The sequence below is a fragment of the Dicentrarchus labrax genome, unplaced genomic scaffold (assembly GCF_905237075.1).
Source record: "Dicentrarchus labrax unplaced genomic scaffold, dlabrax2021, whole genome shotgun sequence".
Lineage (NCBI taxonomy): Eukaryota > Metazoa > Chordata > Actinopteri > Moronidae > Dicentrarchus > Dicentrarchus labrax.
The window spans coordinates 21022116-21036889 of record NW_026136707.1 but is presented as its reverse complement, the minus strand read 5'-3'; the positions used below and the strand labels follow the sequence as shown (position 1 = coordinate 21036889).

Sequence of the window (14774 nt, the reverse complement as noted above, 5' to 3'; positions counted from 1 at the left end):
TTTCAACGCGTGTTTCCTAAACCTCAGAATGTGAGCCACACGAACTGAGCCTCTAAACCGCTGTGTCAGGAGAAACTATAAGAAATACATGACGCATGATGAACTGAAGGAATAAAGCTTTAACGAATAGGCTCAAAGCTTGTCTGGAGAAGGAAGCATGTAGTCCATATGTAGTTCATTTCAAGTCCATGAAGTCCATTTTGCTCTAACCCCATACAAAGCTCATATAGTGTGTCCACTTTTTACACAGCTTGCAAAAATTGGAAGAAAATAAGACTCAAATCTTCACAGTAGCAAATCTGTATCACACATTTCTGACATTTAGGCAAAATAACCCAGAAAATCTGAATCTAAGTCTCCCATCTAAATGTGTTCGTGTATCAGATCCCAGACACAAAAAAGCCCCAATTTGTTTAGATAATTTAGCTGCAGTTTTTCAGCAGACACATTCTTTCTCAGTGACTGTGGATATTATGACGGAGCGACTGAAACCAGACCAGAACCTCTGGCTCACACACGCACGCATAAAAGCCAGAGCGCTGCGGTAATGAATGGATTGAATTCTTACAGATTCATCTTGCTGCACTTATCAAAACTAATAATATTCCCAATGGTTTTACACGGAGCTAAAAATCAAAGCGCCAATACTGTGACCCCATTGCCACTGTCATATGTAACCACTTAGATCCAATTATTTGCTAAACTGCAAGCAATCTCCCTTGGACAATAGTGTCTATAATTGAGCGGGTTTCATAATATGTGTTACCAAAAAAAAAAAAAAATTAAAAAAATGAATCTGATCACAACGAGGAATCTAAAGGCTCTTATGTTCAGCCAATGGGACAGAGATAAAAGAGATGTAAGAGGAAACAGAGGGCGCTAAGGTAATCCAGAGAACTTCCACTCAACTGCGAAGGTATTCCTCTTCTATTTCGGAGACGCCATGGTAATCTCTGGGTTCCATTACTGTGCTTCCATTGTAACTTCCACACTTTATGTTACAAACTAACGTTGTTTTTAAGCAGACTGTTATCTGCTTTACAAGAGTGACTGCAAGTTTCCAAATGTGTGCGGCTACAGGGTATAAAGAGTTTTTTTTCACCGCCAATTCTGGCTATGCTCCTCTTTTCCAATGTTATACGACTACAATTAACAAGTTTGTAAGATCAAGTAATACATTTGCGTCTTTCAGTAAAATTGTATGAGCTAATTGATCAATTAATATTGTGCCCAACTTCCGCAGCAACCAGATCAACAAAGATCTTCACAGTTGCTACTGAGCACACCCCTTCAAGGACTTGGTGAGGTCTGTAATATCTGATAATGGGTAATAAGAGAGCCACAGCTGCTCAGTTCACACAGTAAAAGTAATGGTTTTTGATCCTAATGAGGAGAAATTGAATCAAATCTATTGCTGATCCCAAAAGTGTAGTTGCTGATCCATAGCTTAGGCGGTCAATGACTCTAAAAGGCCAATCATAGGGTGCAGCCGCCTATTAATTTTTCCTAGGACTATAAAACGTCTCCACTGGGTCCAAACCTTTACTTATACCTCAACATGTCAAGAGCTTCCAGGAAAACCGGATTCCTGATATGAGAACGTGGCAATGACAACAATAGTAAAAAAAAAAAAAATCCACATCCTCTTTGTAGTTGTAAATAATAGAAAAGCCATCACCCTTCTTCTGGCACCCGTCAATATCACTATGTCTAGAAGGAGACTATGTTCTTGGCATTGCACTTAACCACAAGACAGCCTTTCTTTCTGCACACTATTAGCTGGAGCTTGACCTGCTCCCAACAGGCCATGGGTCAGAGGTGGAGTGTTGTGAAAGCACAGGCTGTCACTGGCTCTTACAGTGCCTCCACATCTCGCTGACTCTACTAACCCAAAGAGACGCGCACACACACAAATACATACTGTCTAAACACACCAGAGCAGCTCCTGCTTTAGTGAGTCCCATTAGACACTTCGACTTCCACGTTAATGAATACCCCCCAACCCCCAAATCCTCTCTCTCTTCTGCCCCCTTCCCATCCCAGAGCCAGCCTTGCGGCACACTCCAATGTTAGCGACTCAGCATGTTTTCAGCGCGGTGCGGACGCGCTCTCAATCATCATTAGGGGTTTTGCGGAGTCCTGGGGTCTGGGCAACTTGCCATGATGTGTAAAAGTTTCCATGAGGAAAGCCTTGAGTTGCCTTCAGAAGCGTCGGCGGTGGACGGAGATCCTCAGGAAGGGTTAGAATGCCTTTTTTGTTGCCGGAGGGAGGGAAGGAGGAAAGGAGGACCGACAACAATTCTGTTTTCGGTTTGAGAAAACAAGCCTAGTAGTTTCAAATGCACAAACCTTGAATTGGGGAGGAAACAATCACAAGGAAAACTACCCTGTAACACGAGGCAATCAGAGCACATATGTCAAATGTCAGAAATCAGCAGCGGCTGCGTTGCACTCTGTGTTTTTCTTATTTTGGAGAATAAGGGCCCTCTGTTTCCCAGAGAGGCAGCTGGTAGAAATCTGGCCCTCTGATTAGCACTAGTTCCTTTGCTGTGCGCTGCATTCAGCTACATTTCATGATATCACCCATCACAAGAGCAGCTAATGAGACAGGACACACGGCAGCAGCCTCACAGGAACAAAAGCCAAGCCCAGCCAGCACACTACTCCTGCTCTACACAGACTTGCACACATCCACAGAAAAATACCTATAAACACCAGAAATAGGCTTCCAAGTGGAGGGTTTTCAATAAGTAATGTGGCTTCATTTTCCACATTGTGTTAAAAAAGATTTGAAAAAGTTTAAGATCAAAAGTGCACTTGTGTGTTTGTGTTTGTGTATATGTATGTTGATGTGTGTCAGTGGTTGCTTGAGACAAGAGGGGGTATGAAATCACCAGAACTGCTCCTTCAGACGTGTGACAAAGCATGCCGTCATTTTAGCATTTCTTTTTTTGGCCTAATTAGTATGGCTAACAAGGCAAAAGTAAATGCTGCAGACCGTGTTTTTCATCAATTCTATTGTTAAACACACTGATGTCATTTGACTGGCGTTTTTCTCACAGTCATGTGCCTTGTAAAGTACAGATAGTGGGCTGTGAGTCAACATGAAATGTCTGAAAACGGTTATATGCGTTGTTTACGACAGTGATTCAACAATGCAACAAGGCAGAGTCGTCCAGCAGCGTTGGGCGTTTTGTCCTATGCTTGCTTCCCTTCGGTAAACCGTGCTGATCTGCTGCTTGATTCCAGGTATGAGGAGTGAGGCTGAAGCAGGTGAGAGCCAACATGCCACTGAGTGAAAATGACTGCTCCAATCTGACTGCCAACCTGGACTCTTCCCATAAAACCTCACTTGCAGACACCAGAATCATCGCCTCATGTCTCACGCTGTAGTTAGTACACTTCTATCGCAGCAGAGGGAAGAGTTTAGCACATTACAATGGAGTGTGTGTATGGCAGCCATGGGGGTTTACATCTCAGACTCCCTCCATGCTAACCAAGCTCCTCGCGGTACAGTAGCTCACCGTTGATAAGTTGAGTGATTTCTCAGGGGCTGCATAAAACCTGGGCCCGGCCAGAGAGACACATTTCCTCTGGCTGATGAGAGTCGGAGGCCTCAGCATTCGAGCGTGGGAGGCTCTCCACTCTTGGGGAAGATCAAGTGTGCTCCCGCAGACTCCAAATCACCGGCCCCCAATTGCTGGGGAGGAACGCTACTCTACATGGCTGGCGTTAAATCACTGCTGCTGTGGTGAGGTCATCCGCCTGTCTTCCCTCTCTAATGGAGCGCTTAGCTCGCTAACACACGGTGGTAATGCGTGTGGACGGGGAGCGGGACGCCTTGTGAGCTGCCTTCCGATCTTATTTACTTTAGCTTAGGGCTCATTTGAGGGGTTTGGGATAGGGCCTAGGAGCAGTAGATGCCTTTGGAGTATGCTGTTACCACCACACACTTACAGGGACTCCAGGAGCTCACCACAGATGCTAGCACAGACATTAGGTGATGCAAAACGGCAGCACATTGAGGTTTTTCAAGGGGCTGCCTCACTGTCCTCGGTCAATCAATACACATTCCTGTGCGTCCCTAATGCAACTGTAATCACTGGCTGAATACATTTGGCCAGAAAGATTGAGCCTGCTAAAGTGACAGTGGATGGAGTAGTGGGGAAGAGAAACAAGGTTACATGATTTCACCTTAGCACTGCTATGTACATTTGGTATATCCTCATACTGTTGGTGTAAAAGGACTCTTTGCCAACCTTATTACAAAATGCAAAATAAAGCTACAGTTTCACTTTATTCAATTAAGGCTGAAATGAAAGCCTCTGCCTGCCATAACTATTGAAAACAGTCCGAAAGAATTTCAAATGAGCAGTTTTGTTTCAAATTAGATTTCCAGAGCATCCGGCATTGCTATGCGAAAAGAAAAGAAGAAAAAGGAAAGAGAAAAGATGAAAAAAAAAGTTTGAAATCAGTTTATATAGTTGATAACAGACAGACATCCCCCTGTCTCTGTATGGTGTGTTTATGAGGTGAGGACTAATGGGACTCATCAGGACTGACAGATGTGCTGACAACTGCATTTCAACTCAATTACAGTTCCACAGCAGAACTCCCCTGGTCCCCTCATGCCTATCACCCCTCTACTCCCAGAGCTGTTGAGTGAAGTGTGCACACACTCACACACTCACACCAGCACACACACGCAAAAGGTGCACAGGAAGGGTGATATTCCTGAGTTCAATGTGGAGTTGTCTCTCCCCCCACCTCCATTAGGATGCAGGGGGATTTTTACAATTCAAACTGGCACGATGCCATTGATGTGTCATATGAATATACTGTATATAATAACAACAAGTGGAGCCTCTGCTAACACAGATAACAGGTTTGTGACCTGAGAGACATATTGTGGGATGGACACAGGAGGCAATAAACTCGACCATATGGTCCCTTGGGTGTGACTGGTTTCATTGCCAGAGGGAGACCAGTGACCCCACAGCCTCCCTTGATGACGACAGCCGCATGGTGTCAGCTCCAGGGGGAAAAGACGGGAAAACAAAGCCTCGCCTCCCGCCTCCCACCATTCCTCCCAGAAAGATGGCGAGGGGGGGGGGATGACTAGGTTCAGGAAACCCCTACCCATTGTTTTGCTTCCTTCATTAGTCGTTGTGTCAACAGTTTGGTTCGCTACGCGTGTGCCACTGTTTTTGTTCTGCTGCACCCCGGCTGACCTCAGTGCTCTGATGTTTTGACAGATTGTTTCAAAATCCCATCAAGGCAATTTACTGTTTTAAAGTAAAGCAGCCACTTGGACAACATAAGCCGGACGACATGTAACACCAAAAGCAAATAAATCTGCCGGGTCTAAAATTAAACAAATCTGACGTAAATCTGCTGCCACAACTTCATGAGGAAATACTGAGAGGTGCAGCAGGGTGCGGCTATGTGTGGGGACTTGCAGATAAGCAAAAGGTGTTAAATAAATGTAATGTGCTACGTAAACAGCCATTTTTGGCATGGACAGAGAGCTTGTGCCATGCTTTCATCTAGAAAAACAAAATGCCTCTCGTTATTGGAATGATTATCAAATGGAAACTTGCAGAAAGTGTATGTACACCTTGTTTCTAGTCACTCACCATCATCTAGGTACATCTGGTCCAGTTCCTGGGGCTCCTGTTTGACGGTGATGGCCATCGAAGGGGGGCTGGCATCCTCAGGTAACAGGCTGGGTGAGCTGGTTGCTGCCTGAGCCTGACTGGGGCTGTAGGCCTGAACGAATGGGCTCTCCGCAGTCCCACTGGGGGTGGAAGGGTGGGATACCGGGGAGGATGACGGACTGCTGTTGGCATAGATAGGGTGGTAACCGTGCGGCCCTGGGCTGTTGAGGTGGTTGGGGCTGCCCTGGGAATGGAGCATCCCTAGGGAAGAACTGTGGTCTGGCGACGCTGGGTGGTCGAGGTTGGGGCAGCCAGGGCTCTCCTGGATGGGGGGCACCATGGTGCCTGGTGGTGTCGCATGGGTGGGGCTGTTGGGGAGGCACTTGCTGTATGCCACGGGGGACAGGTCATGCAGGGTGGGGCTGGAGCTTGGGGACGACGATGGCATGGCAGCATGGCGAGGCGGGCAGGGAGGGTAGCCACCAACCAGGCAGGCATCAGGATCGGCTACAGGCATGATGGGAGTGAGCCTGGGCTGGCTGTAATAGGGCTTTGAATGCATGGGCAGTCTTGCAGTCCCCAGAGAATCATATTCATCACTGGGTTCTGTCTTTATTATCGGCACTGGGGGGAAAAAAAAGTAGAAAGAAAGGTGGAGATATTAAAAAACGTGCAGGGAATCCACGTGGCGCAATGAGTGCACGAGTGAGACTCAGTAAAGCAGTGAGCAGGCACAATTGTGGCCACGATACCTTCCATAATCCAAACAAACAACCACCAGTGGATATGGGCTCGGTGTCAACTTGGCTGAGCTCTCTAACAGAGAAACCCTCACGCCTCCCAACCGCCACCCCTCTTTTACCGCACCATGAAAAAAAAGCAAAAGAATAGGGGGGAAAGAAAAATGGATGAGTCATCAGTGTGGAAAGCCACAGCTGGCTCTAATAATGAATAAGACCTATTTTCTTTGGACTCTCCTCCAGCTCTGATATCCAATAAAAGACTACTTTAAAGCGCCGGGCTGCTGCTGCTGCTGCTGCTGCTGCTGCTGCTGCTGCTGCTGCTGCTGCTCAAGGAGCCCCGGATCCCTAGGTATCCTCCACACTGTAGCAGTAATTGTTTCTCCCAGGACCAAAAGATAGAGGGAGAGAGTGAAAAAAAGGAGATGATTTGATTTTGATTAGGCCGCCTGAGCTCCTTAAGAGGCTGAAGAGCTGTGCCTGTGGTTTCAGGAGCTTCAGGCCTCAGCTAATGCAGGAGAGTGCAGTGACCCCCACTTGATCATCCTGCCTCCTCTCTTCAAATTTCTAATCCAGTGCAGGCCGTCTGCACTGTTTCCTGACTAGCTCTGACTGACAGGTATCACAAGCTTCCGATACACCGTCAACAGTAGTCACTGAAAACAACTTTCTATTAATTAAACATTTCAAAAAAGACCTGTATGGCTTGAGTTGAGAGATGGATCCACATTAAATAAACCTCACTGGTGAGTTATTATGCAATATGCGCAGACTGTTCCAGCACAAAACTAATAGGGCAATGTTAAGATACCCAGATGCATAGCAAAGGCTGCTGAGTCACAATGGACATACTGTTTCTATTTCTACACATTGTTAAAATGTGTTAATGGGTGTGGTGAGCATTTGATGCCAACCATTAAGAGTTCTTGGCTTAACTCACTCCAAGTGACATTTACTCAGAGGCGCACAGATGTCAATATGAATAAGATGTCTGTCTAAACTGTGTTTGCATTTGTACACAATAGAACCTTTGAAAGATAGTCAAAGCAAAGGGTACAAAGACAATTTATGAAGCGTTGGAGTGTCATATGAAAAGCAGGCTGTTTTTCCAATGTGTTATTATTTTTGTGGAGTTGAATTTGAAAAGACATGAATCGCGCCTGCAGCCTCTGGGGTGCTGAACTGCGATGCAGAGATAACGCAGAGCAGGGAGCACATTTACGTCAGCCCCGTCTGCTTTCAGAGCCCAGGGACCAGGCCTGGTGTCTGAGGGAGCATCGGAAGGCGAGTCCCATGATGCACGGGCCTCCTCTCCACAGCCTTGGGAATAACAAGCAAGTCACATGGCGCACACTACATCCATGTCACTTCCCTCAGTGACTCTCTTTCTCTTCCATGCCTTTCCTTCAGTGTGAATGGATAGCAGAAAGTACGATGTCAAGAGTTGTCATGTGAATATGTCTTCAGCAAATTTGATCATTTTCAGATTAGAGCTTCAATTCAAGAACTGCCCTGTCGTCTGGGAGCTGAAACATTTTTTTTTACTTTCTGCCTCATGAAGTCTTTTTTAAAGTCCTGTTAAATTAAGTCAGAACATTAAGTTATCATCAAGCATGAAGCCTTAAAACTGAGTTACTGTATGTATATGTTATATTTTCCTTTCAGCAGCAATATTTTTTTAAAGATGTCACGGTTTTGAGGTTGTACTTATTCCAATTCCAAAGGAAGTAAGAAGTTAAGTTTGAACTGCGCAAAGCACACTCGTGTTTACCAGCCTTGACAATTTATACTCCAGAAAATCAGAGGACTGAAAGAGACAAATTGTCTAATGTTTGTTATTGTGGCTTTATCTGGATGCACTTCTCAAGATTAAACAAATCTAATGTAGCAAGTCACAAGATTTCCTGCCTGTGACCATAACCAACATGAGGATTTTATTCAGGGAAATGGGGTGAATCAGCAGCAGCTCAGAAGCGAAGGGATGCTGTTGTGCTTTGTAGACACAGTTTATAATCCAACAAGAGAAGACAGGTGTGTTTTTAAAGAGGAGTTGGGTTTATTGCAGTTTATGGTTTTTATTCCCAGTGAGGTCATTTGTCAGCATTATTTGCCTGTATGCCTTCTGACTATGAGCAAGACTGGCGAAACAGGAAATCAAATCACCTTGGTTTGAATGGCCTTTCTTTAAAGTTTCAAACATTTTTTTTTCGAGCTTTTCCTTCCTCAGCTACAGATACAAATAGTGGTCTCCCTCCAGCTCCATCCATCTGTGTGTCTCCATTCCACTTTGTACGTGAGCTGAGAAAACAGATTCACCAGGCGAGTCCCAACTTCAGCTGGCTTTTATTTCCTCCCAACCTGTGGGTTATGGCCCACAGACAGTTGATGTTCTGCACATGGTTTTTCTCTCCATCTCTGGCAGTTTCCCCCCTGTCTGCTCGTATTAAACTGATCAGGCCTGATCTGGGTATTTTATTGAGCACTCGTTTCCTCTAAAGGGAATGGGCGTCGGGACATAGACGTGTGTTGTCTGTGCCTGTATCAGTGTATTTGATTAGGAAGGGCAAACATCCAGTGCTTATGTAGATTTGTAAACTAACTTCCAAAGGAGACCCTCTCTACTTGTAGCCATCGGGCAAAAAGGGATTTTAAGGCTCTCGTTCTCATTTACGATGCTTGTTGGCTGGAATATGACATTATCATGCCACTGCGGAAGAATTAGGGATATCTTGCTGCAGAAATGCTGAACTCATCTTGTTCTAACCTAACGGCATGAATCTGCAGTGACATTTAACATGGAGCAGGTGGTAGTTCATTAACTCAAAGGTACCTGGTGCACCATGTCCCACTGTGTAGGCAATCTGGTCACCTTGTATACTGTGGGCTTTAGTGTACCGTAGGTGAGACTGACAAAGCCCAAAGCTGTAGACATGACAGAAACAGTTCAGTCTTTGTCCAATTTTTGGAAAAACATGACTGTGCAAATATTTACAAAAAAAAAGAACAATGTGTGGTTCATCAACTTTTCCTGTATGTGTCACAGAACATGTTTCTGTCTTTCCCCTCTCCAAATCCAACCACAAACCAATGCAGCACGGGGGGAGTGAGCACCCGTTTGCGTTAAGAATAGAACTTGATATTACAGAGGAATCTCCAAATGGCCTGTAAAAATAAAGGGGTTCCGAGAAGTTCTTCGCTCCAGCTTCAGCCATTGCCAACACTTTTTTTTTGCCGTTTGTTGTTTAATGTGGTTGGTGAAAACTGTTTCTTATTTGAAGAGCAACACGTCACGTCCCTACTCACGCAAGAATGATTGGAAAGGAGTTTGGAAAAGCGAGGCTCATTCCCGGAGCCAGACAAGGACATTTGTGCTGTATGTACACCTCAACATCACAGATGAGCACTTAGGCTTGACGAGCCAACCACAAATGCTGCTGATGGTATATCTCAACAGCAAATGTCATCCTTATCCACTGCCTGAAGGCAGCTTTACCTCATATTCATTCACTTATGAGCAGCAAAAACTCTACATAATTTGCTTAAATTTTGTATATTTTTTATGTATTTAACTTTGATAAATTCTTTAAAATGTAACCTTTATGTTTCTGGAAAGCTAAGGGTGAAGTTCGTTGGTTCACTGAAGCCTAACTGTAGGATTGCTTTGCTTCTAAATACTCTTGACCTATGTGCTAATGACAGATTTCGAATGGGATGTTTCTGAATGGCTCAAATCCTGTTTGAACGTTCACAATGCATTGTTATGGCAATATTTCAACAGGTCTACAGCACTGTTGTACTCATATCACTGAGGCTTATCTTCCTCTATCAGCTAGTCAGAATGAGAGCAGCTATGACTCCGCGACAGAATCTGACAATAACATTTAATTTCAGCAGGGATGCAGGAGAAAAGATAAAAATCTCTAAACACATCTGAAACAATATAGTTTCTGAGAGCTGAGAGGAACATACAGCATAGTGAAACTTTTTTTTTTTCTGTGTAGTTCTTCAAATGCAGGCATTGGTGTTCAGCCACAGTAGGTACCAACCACATTTGCATCAGTGTCAAAAAATAACAAGATGGTCACATGATCTGAATGGAAAATAAAGGTGGTTTTCACTAGCATCTGTGTCCCAGAGAGTGTTTGCTTCATCCTTCCGCTGTTTCAAACAAGTCAGGCTATTTTCAGGGTTGGGTTTGCCTTTTTATAGCTGAGCAGACACCAGAGTGTGAAAAGAAATGTTCTCTCTAAACAACGTCAGTGACCACAACTGTGCTTGAAGTGGGACCGTGGGCCGGAAGAGTCTTTTCATACGAGCAAGCAAAAAAAAGTGTTGACAACAGTGTGTGTGTGTGTGTACGTGTGTGTGTGGGTGTCCTCCTCCCCCAGCCCACCCCGAGTACCTGGCCACAGTGTTGGTTGTTTCTCTCAGTGTTGACACACACACTGAAACCCTCAAAAGCAAACAGCCTCACTAGGATTTCCTCACTCTTTGTTGCTGTATTGATACTGTGAATATATTACAGTCATCATTGCCACAGAGGGTCTATTTACACTGATTATAACCTTTATATGGTATTCTTTGTGAATGTTTAACAGTCAGTGAGCACTGATTAGTCACTGTATGCCAGCACGTATAGCATCACAAATAAGAAATCAAAAACATACATTTTGCCAGCATTTACATTTTTTTCTACATTTACAACTACAGCTGTGGTGCTCAAACTCTGTAATGATAAATTAGACTACAAAATCTCATTCACAATGTATAGCAAGTGTCAATGGAAGTTGCAACTCTGCTTGTGATTCTAAGGCTGGGAGGTTTCCTCACTAAAATTAGATGACTTCTGCACCCAGACCAGTTCTGTCTCAGCTATCCAGCACAGTTGTAATATTACACTTCATGTGCTGTGGATTGCCTCTTTGATTTAAATACTGAATATTTGTTTTTGGAAATATGCTAAGCTGTATGCTTTAATGTGTGTCTTCAAAAGTGTGGTTAATCTCAAAATAGAACTCAATAGCTTGCGATTCGTGGTCTCTTTGACTGTAACACTTGTGAGTTAATTATGCTCCTTTGAGAAGGCATTGGCCCTGCTTGTGTGGTCCACAATGTACTTGTGGTTTACTTGGCAGCAAAAGAGGGAACACAACAAGTCATCTTTTAATTAGAGCTGTGTTTATGCTCAGGGAAATGACTTAGAGATGCATAGTCAAGGCTGATAAGCCTGCTACATCTCATTCTCTCTCTTTCTCCATTGAAGTACAGTATATGAAATGGATATGCTATATATGGCCACAGTTTGTCTGCCCAACACTGGTCCAGTTACCCATAATGCACTCGTTCATCATATAATCAGGCATCTCCAAATAGGGCCCTGCTCTACTTTCTCTCAGAGCCTCGTCCAAAATCCCAATCACTTATCTCCTGTGGCCGTAAATACATCTGCTGATAATCTAAATGTCACATCTTATTAACAGCTGTGGACTCAAAACGCAGAGCATGCTATCCCAGCAGCATTAGACCCATTAGACACTGATCAATGAAAACAAGATACCATTGTTTTGATCTAATGGATTTCACTGGTTATCACGAGGGAGAGGCAGGTCTTATAAATGGAAGGTTACTGGTTGGAATCCCTAAACCAGCTGGGACAATGTGTGTGAGAGAAATCAGTGAGAGTTGGAGCATCACGAAACCCGCTTCAGCAACTATCGTTCAGCTGCCAGAAAAGTTGTTTAGTGCCTTACGAAAGGTACTAAACTCCCGCCTGCTTCAGTAAAGCAGCCCAACAGCTAACAGTAAAGAGCTTTGTCACTATAAATGGGAAGCATTGTTTAGCTGAAAGAAGAGCCAACATGCTTAGTCAACTTTCTCTGGATACATAAAGATAAAATAACAGTATTCTAGCTGGATGGTTGACAGTGATACCAAAGCTAATATTTCACCTGCGCCCATTGTGAAAAGTCAATAGCTCACAATATAATTTTGAGGCTGAACTTTTCTCTAAACTCTCGGTGATACATTCTTCAAATTCCAATGTGAAAGCCATCTATAAACACTGAGGCCAGGGACACATGATAAGCACAGAGAGAAGTATTCCTTGGTTTTCAGGTTGCTACATGAATGACAGGGCAAAGCACTGCCTGGTAGATGCACGTGTATGAGTGTGTGTGTGTGTGTGTGTGTGTGTGTGTGTGTGTGTGTGTGTGTGTGTGTGTGTGTGTGTGTGTGCGTGTGTGCATGGATGTGTAGCTGTGAGTCCGTGGGTGCTTTGGTGATCCAGGAGGGCATGGTGTGAGGTGGGGTGTGAAAGTCAGGTCGCCCAGGGGGATTGACTTCTCTACATCAACAGCTCTCGGAGGCTCTGTCACTCAGCAGGTACACCTCATCGCTGGGGAACGCGGTCTCACTACAGAATAAACACACCTCACATCTTCTGCTCTCACTCACAGGCTGGCAGCCAAGCGGTGTGTAGGCATAACGACAAAAACGCAGACCAAAAACTGGCCACAAATTTCATATGGCATGTTGACGTCTGCGGTAAACTATAGTAGACGGATGTCAAGGCCTGGAGTAATACTCCCCATGATGAATTCAGAGTGTGCAGCTTGTCAAAAGCATACATTGTCAATGTCACTGGCAATAAAAAGGTGGGAAATATTTATGATGATTACCATTAGGAGGCAGGTAGGTGAAGCGCTGGTACTGGCTCCTCTTCCTCTTGCCGTTGCAGACATAGAAGTTAACCTGCACCGGGCTGGATATTCTCTGGTTCCTGTACGGCGGGATCTCCACAACAATAGAGCTCTAAAATACAAATAAGATACAACAAGATATTCCACCTTTATGAGATAAGACTGCTGATACCATAAAAAATAATAGTCCTTTAGTTGCATTTGCTCATCTGATTTCATGTCACTCTCTTAATGTAAGTGTGTAGTACGACTCCCAGCAACTTAATCAACAGCTATGTTTGTTTTGCAGCTGGCCTGCATTTAGTGCTCTCTTTCCAAGAGGCTGGACTGGGAACGGGTCTAAATGAGCTTGTCTGGACTGTGTAGATGCAGCAGTGGACCAGGTTGGTCCAGTGCCCGTGTTTGTCTCTGAGGAAAACCCCAGGGCTTTAGCTTTGTCCCTGTACAGCACGAGGGGAGAGAGGTAGCCGGCTTATTTGTTTGCACAGCCGTGCCTCCCTGTGGAGAGGCTCGCCTGCCCCCCTCCCCTCCTGCCCCCCAGGCCAGACCTTGGCAAGTCTGGACGGATGTGAACCTTCCCCTGCTTTCTTTCTGACAAGGGAACGCGGAGAGAATTTGTGTCTAATTCCTGTGATGGCTGTCACTCTCGCGGGGGCCAAAACAGGCCAGAATTAGGGGAACTTTGACAGGAAGCAGGTTTTTGTTGGTCATCCCTGTGGATGGATGGGGAGAGGCATGAGTGTGTGGGGGGTGGGGGGGTGGGGTGGGTTGTAGGTGAGGGGTCTGCATCCTCAGCCCCAGTCTGCCCTCCAGATGACGACAAAGAAAACATGCAGGTGGCTGATTGAGTGTGTAAAGTGTGTGTGTGTGTGTGTGTGTGTGTGTGTGTGTGTGTGTGTGTGTGTATGTGTGCGCACATGGCTTTCCCTCTCCATCCTTACCAATGAAAGTTAGCACGCTCTGGATGGCAATAAAAACACAGTCAGGCAGGCTGGAGCAATTTAAGGTAGTCTGGAGGCAGCTGACACAAGAAGAAGGCCAGTGCCCGCTCGCTGTCTCTACCTGCTTGTTTGTTGGATCTACAAATAAACACACTGCTGTATTTGTCTTTCATCGACCTCGCCTCCCCACACCGCCGCCCCCGGCCGAGCCTTGCACGCCCGCTAATTTTCCAGCATCTGGGACTCCAGCCATAGCACATCAGCCAGCCCTACAGGCCAATTAGACATCAGAGTCCATATTTACCCTCCTGATGCAACCGAGTCATTTACCTGAGTGAAAAACAGCAATAACGAGGAGAAAAACAGCCTCAAGTTGCAGCATTTAGCTGCATGTGGTTTATTTTAGACCCTGTGCAAGTGTAAATTGCCTCAGTTAGTTTACACAAAAAAGGGGGAAGTGGGGCGGGGAAGGGGTTGAGAGGACGCTGATGAAAGGCATCAGCAATTCAAAACATACTGTCATCACGCACAAGCAAAACAGGTTTTCGCAGATCCTATACTTGACTCTCCACACTGAAAGCAGATCTAACGAACCTCAGTGAAATCTTAATTAACTCCAGAGCACGACAAGCTTTCTGTGACACGTAGAACAACATTTGCTTCATTCCCTCTCTTGACGATTCCCTTTCGTTCCTTTTTATATTAACAAAATCTGAATGTGTGACTGAGCGTCAGTAG

At 45.0% G+C, this 14774-nt stretch overlaps 1 protein-coding gene across 2 annotated transcripts in view; it reads right to left on the bottom strand.

Annotated features, from left to right (window-relative positions):
- LOC127367249 (nuclear factor of activated T-cells, cytoplasmic 1) overlaps nucleotides 1-14774 on the bottom strand; it is a 59209-nt gene that overhangs the window by 15046 nt on the left and 29389 nt on the right. Inside the window, exons 8-9 of one of the 2 annotated variants that reach the window (XM_051406945.1) lie at nucleotides 13075-13207; nucleotides 5637-6281 (exon numbers count right to left, since the gene is read on the bottom strand). In XM_051406945.1, the coding sequence (XP_051262905.1) occupies nucleotides 5637-6281; nucleotides 13075-13207 (778 nt within the window). The remainder of the gene's footprint in view (nucleotides 1-5636; nucleotides 6282-13074; nucleotides 13208-14774) is intronic. The other variant, XM_051406947.1, reaches the window with a different exon arrangement.